Genomic DNA, 5,155 nt, shown 5'->3' on the forward strand with positions numbered 1-5,155 from the left:
CGAGCGCACGTGCCCTATAGCAATAAAAACCAAAAACCTCTCCCCCACAAAAAAAAAATTAAAAAATAAAAAAAATAATAATTCTATTCTGTTAGTGGAGTAAGAAGAGATAGAGATGATGCAAGATCACAGTCAAGACCAATATCAGGTGAATATATCATTTCTAGGATGCATTTATCTATTTGCAAGAAGCGCAAATGTTAGTTATGTTTTACAAATTTTATTCTTGGAATTTTTACTATGTAGAAATTATTATAATGAAATGTGTGGTATTTTCCTTCTACTAATAATGTTAGCAATGTTTAAACCAAAGAGAATTTCAGATATTGCATCAAATATCATTCAACTAACAATTTAAACTAAGTGCAATTTTATCTCTTTTATTCCACTTTCCCTTTCTTAGTTCTGTCCTTTTTTACTTACACTTTATTGTTGAAATTTTATCTTCCACTCTCTTTTTATGTTATATACTTTTGTTCTCCATTACTTTCTTATCAAATATGCGCCTACAAGGAAACTTTATTATTTAAATGCATTATGCATGTCAATGTAGGGTATCAAACTTCAGGAAGTTTGGTCTATTAGTAGCAAAATTTAACAGAAGTAGTTACTGTACAGTATAATTTTTCAAAAGTCAGCTACTGGTATACTATAGGGCTTCAATCACAGCAGTAAAACTACAGTTCTCATATGGTCTAACTGTTAAATAACTCTGCATAATAAATTTAGCTGTTTTCACATGAACCACTGATGCGCAAAAATAATTTCCTGCTAATCAGTAATAATGACTATATACCCAGTGAGTCACCGTTACACTTTAAGAAGAAGACTGTGCTAATGCATGAATAATTATTGACCTGATTAGATGTCCAACCCTGCTCTTGGGGAAAAAAACAGTGCACATCATTTAACAATTCAACTGTATATTGTCTGCGTGATAAAAGCAAAAGGTAATTTGGATAACTAACGCACCAGCTAAATTTCGTTAGGCAGTTCCCAAAAGTAGATGATTTCCATCTTCCTTAAACATTTCAGGAACCTACATTTTTCTTTGCCTTTTGTCTTTAATGTGCTGCCAACTGTTTTCTTTTTTTCCCAGAGGCAAATGTAAAAATGAATTAGATGAAATGAAGTAGATGATAGGGTTTATCTGTCTGTCAGTTAAGAGGGCTCAGAGTTCAGAGAAAAAGCTATTACAAGTTAGTGCCCCACAGAACATTCCTCCACAAGGCCGAATTCAACACTATTAGAAAAGTAGGTCTTTTTAGGATTAGTAGGTGTACAGGATTCCAGATATTTGACTAAGACCAAGTTGGAGTGTGATGAGGAGCTAAGAGCTATTATTTCAAGTTATAGTTACCTCAGATCAAATTGTTACTTTTGTTTAGTTTCCTAACATTTCCCATGAACTACAAAGAAAGAATGGTTTTGCACTCCAAAAGAGTCTTGATATTGTAAATACTATCAGAGATATAATGAAGAATGTAATATGAAAAGGTGATAAATGATACTCCTTTATTTATGAATAAATGTAGTGATAGTGAATGTTATGTTAAGAGCTGAATAAAAATACTAGGTCAAAAACTGTCTTAAATTGAGATACAACATGAAGCAGTAGTTTGAATCTTGCAGTAAGTCTGCTGAGGTATCATCATCTCAATGCTTACTGTATAGCACTATTTAAAAATCTTAGTTCTACTTGGAGAAGCGGAATCAACCTCCAATCAGGTTAAGAAGCATGGACAGCAAAGCACCATCTTTTCTTTCAAGGGAGATTTTTCTTACCCATTGTGATACTAACTGTTCATCACTCAAACTACATGAGAACTAAATAGTAATAGAAAGTATTTTTGTAATTACTTTTAACCAACAGCTTTAGTGATACTTATGAGTGATGCAAGTGCCTTATAGGCATTACTGAAAATCCTTATTGTGACTCTAGAAGGGGCAGAATATTTTCAGTGAATGCTGTAGTTGGACATAATCTAAGATAGAAAACAATGAAAAATGTATAGCCATCTTCCTTTGAGGATGTTATTCTTATACCAGTTCTTCCCATTTCAAATGATTCACTTTAATTTTAAGGGGAAATGTGAAGCTACCTCAAGGGCACTTTGTAACAACAGAGTAATATTGAGTCTGAGTCTCATGAGGCAAGAGTATCTATAAGATGTTTGCACCTCAATATTAACTCCAGGTTTTAATCATTTAACCTTTCAACTTCTCACTTATTGAATGGCATTCTCTCACATCATGCCATAAGAATACACAGTTCCCCATTGTATTACTGTGATGATTCACTAAGAAGGTTTTGCTTACTTCAGACTATAAATAATACCTCCATGTTATAACATCAAGCAGTAGTTTTTCTTCATTCTGATGACTCAATTAAATTAAGAGTAAGCAAAATAAAGGAAACAATAAAGAAGATAAATAATAAAAAAAAAGAATACACAGTTCCCCATTGTATTACTGTGATGATTCACTAAGAAGGTTTTGCTTACTTCAGACTATAAATAATACCTCCATGTTATAACATCAAGCAGTAGTTTTTCTTCATTCTGATGACTCACAGAAATTAATAAAATGAATAAATAATGATCATTAAGTTCTGTCTAAAAAGACCTATCAGTGTGTGATATTATTTTAGATGACTTTCATCCCAAATGATCAAAATGCAAGACTATAATGGATAAAGGATAATCTATCCAAAAAATGTATAGCTCTGAAACCTTCATTCTCCACTATGCTATATATACTAGACATTACTATATCAGCATAATAATTTTTATCAAAACGTTTTTTTCAATATACATTTTTTTTTCTAACTCGAAGGAGACTCAATATATTTCTACAGACTCATCCATGTTTGATTAGATTTAATCCAGCAAAAGGGATTGTTGATGGTGTGAGCAAAATCTTAGACACTCTACCATGTCTGTACACAGAGATGAAATTATGTTTCTCTTTAACTGATTCAGATGATTGGTGTTGCTCATGTGTTTTAAGGATTCCAATAATCTGTCCCTATATTCATTCTGAACTCTTTTCTTCAGGATTTGAATATCAGGAAATATGATATATGTATCCTGCCATCCTCCACAGTTAAACCACTGGATTCAGACACTTCATACAAATGCATATTCTTTATTTCATTACCAAAATAAAAATATATCTCCCTTAAAAAAAAAAAAGAATTTTCCCAGTGTAAATACCTTGTCTGTTATTCCAGTCAAAGAAATTATCATACACATTGTCATCACCATATGATTTTCATTTTTTGTCTGTTAAATATTTTTCTCATTTTTTCCCCTTGATTCGTTCCCTCCCCATCTCCCACTTCCTGCCCTTCTCCCAAACTGTGTCTGTTGTCAATGGTTGCTGCCCATGCTTTTATGCCATCCAATAATGTGAATAATGCTGCAATAAACATGGCAGCGTAATTTTGCCCAAAGTATGTACCAATAGATTGATTAGTCAGGGTTCCAACCCTACTCTCTAGAATCCGTAGACACCTGCAGCCCACTTCTGAACTGTCTTAATCTCTCTTGGCATTAGATAAAATATGGTGTGGGTAGTGTAAGGATCCTGTTGGACTTCTGGCTAACCATGAGTTATGTATCTCTAAGTTTTAAGGACTTAGCTTAGCGCTTGGTACTTAGCTTCCCATGGAAGCCAAAATCAGGGTGGTCTTTATTTTTAGGAACAAAGTTTGTCATTCAGAAACTTGAACAATGTGTCTTTAGGGCAAGACGAATCTAGCACCATAATACAGATAATAACTTAGCCAATGGCATCATTTCTATATGTAAGGGACAATTAGGATTAATACAATCTGCAAATTTTGTTTGCAGAAAAGCATTTCAGAGCTGACACCATCCACTCATTTTGGCCCTAATTCCTTTTGTAAAATTTTCTCTATAATGTCAAAGTTCAATATTTTAATTTTTGGAAAACCTCTGACCCAGGTCCTTGTTGTTATTGCTGAAGTCTTTATGATATTCCTCTAGTGGCCTAGAAAAGTTAGCTTCCTCAACTAGCTAACTGGTTGGAGAAAGATCTGAAAGGGGGCTGTATTTCATCCTCTTTCTTTGGCTAATTGAATGGAAACTGGTATTTTATCAGACTGCTAAGATGAAAATGGGAAAGGGTGTGAAATATCAGTTCTATAATAGCCACTTATGTACAATGAGACAAAGAAGTGAAGGACCAAGTGTTTTTTATAACAAGGAAACTCTCCAGTCTCCTAAATCCCGAGCATTTAATGACAAAGTGTCAGGGCCAGCCCCACTGACATCACAGATCCCTCTTGCAGTCACAATGCTGCCCAACTGCCCTTGGGAAGATGTCCCAGAAACATGAAGACTGTATTTAGGATGCAATCAAGTTTCCTTAGTACTCTGGCTTTCTGAGAAAGAATAAAAAATCTGTTCCCTTTCCAAAAACTCAAATCAACAAAACATATATATAACTGGAAAATTGAACAGCATGAGTGCAGGTATTTATCACAGGGACAACTCAGATTTCTAAATTTCTTATACTTTGCAGTCTTACTTATGTTTTTTATTATATGTAAACAAAATAATAAATCCCAAAGAAGCCCACTCAGATGGCTTGGGCACAATAGGATCAGAAATTATTCCTTATGATTTCAGAACTATTTGATCTCAACAAGTTTTCTAAATGTTTTATGGAAGAACCTGCGAGGATATATTCTTCTAGCCAATCATAGATGTAACTGAGGAATGAGGAAGAATTGGGGTAGAGAAGAGGGACGGGGGGAGTTATAAAACAAACTGAAGGCCTCCCTTTAAGCTTAGCCAAATGCACAGGAACTACCCTCAATTCAAGAAAAGAAAAAATTCCATCACTGCAAAATTTCTCTTGCCACAGTTCCTGATCTGATTCAGCATTCTGGTTGCCTAGATACAGATGTAAACAAAAGTGCCTCCCCGACTGCAGAGAAACAGCCAGATCAAGCTGATGGCTCCCTTCCTGGCTCAGCCAGTGATCAAGAAAAGAAAGCAAGTACTTTTAGATATTCATATTAAAAAATAGAATATTTTGCTCAGCCTCTTTCAAGTTTAGGGTTGCTTAAAGAATTGTAAGAAATCCTGCAAGAATAGTTTTTCTTTTCACTCTTTACATATTTCCT

At 34.2% G+C, this 5,155-nt stretch overlaps 1 protein-coding gene across 5 annotated transcripts in view; it reads left to right on the plus strand.

Annotated features, from left to right (window-relative positions):
- The first annotated feature begins 4,358 nt into the window (after nucleotides 1-4,358).
- The window catches only part of FAM81B (family with sequence similarity 81 member B), an 80,272-nt gene continuing 79,475 nt past the window's right edge, over nucleotides 4,359-5,155 (plus strand). For 4 of the 5 annotated variants that reach the window (XR_001369818.1, XR_001369819.1, XM_014584761.2 and 1 more), the window contains exons 1-2: nucleotides 4,359-4,498; nucleotides 4,894-5,024. Coding sequence is in view for 3 of the 5 variants with exons in the window: in XM_014584761.2 (XP_014440247.1) it covers nucleotides 4,489-4,498; nucleotides 4,894-5,024 (141 nt within the window). In the remaining 2 variants the exon portion in view is untranslated. The remainder of the gene's footprint in view (nucleotides 4,499-4,893; nucleotides 5,025-5,155) is intronic. The other variant, XM_006169846.3, reaches the window with a different exon arrangement.

This window comes from Tupaia chinensis, unplaced genomic scaffold (assembly GCF_000334495.1).
Source record: "Tupaia chinensis unplaced genomic scaffold, TupChi_1.0 Scaffold147554_1, whole genome shotgun sequence".
Taxonomy (NCBI): Eukaryota; Metazoa; Chordata; class Mammalia; order Scandentia; family Tupaiidae; genus Tupaia; species Tupaia belangeri.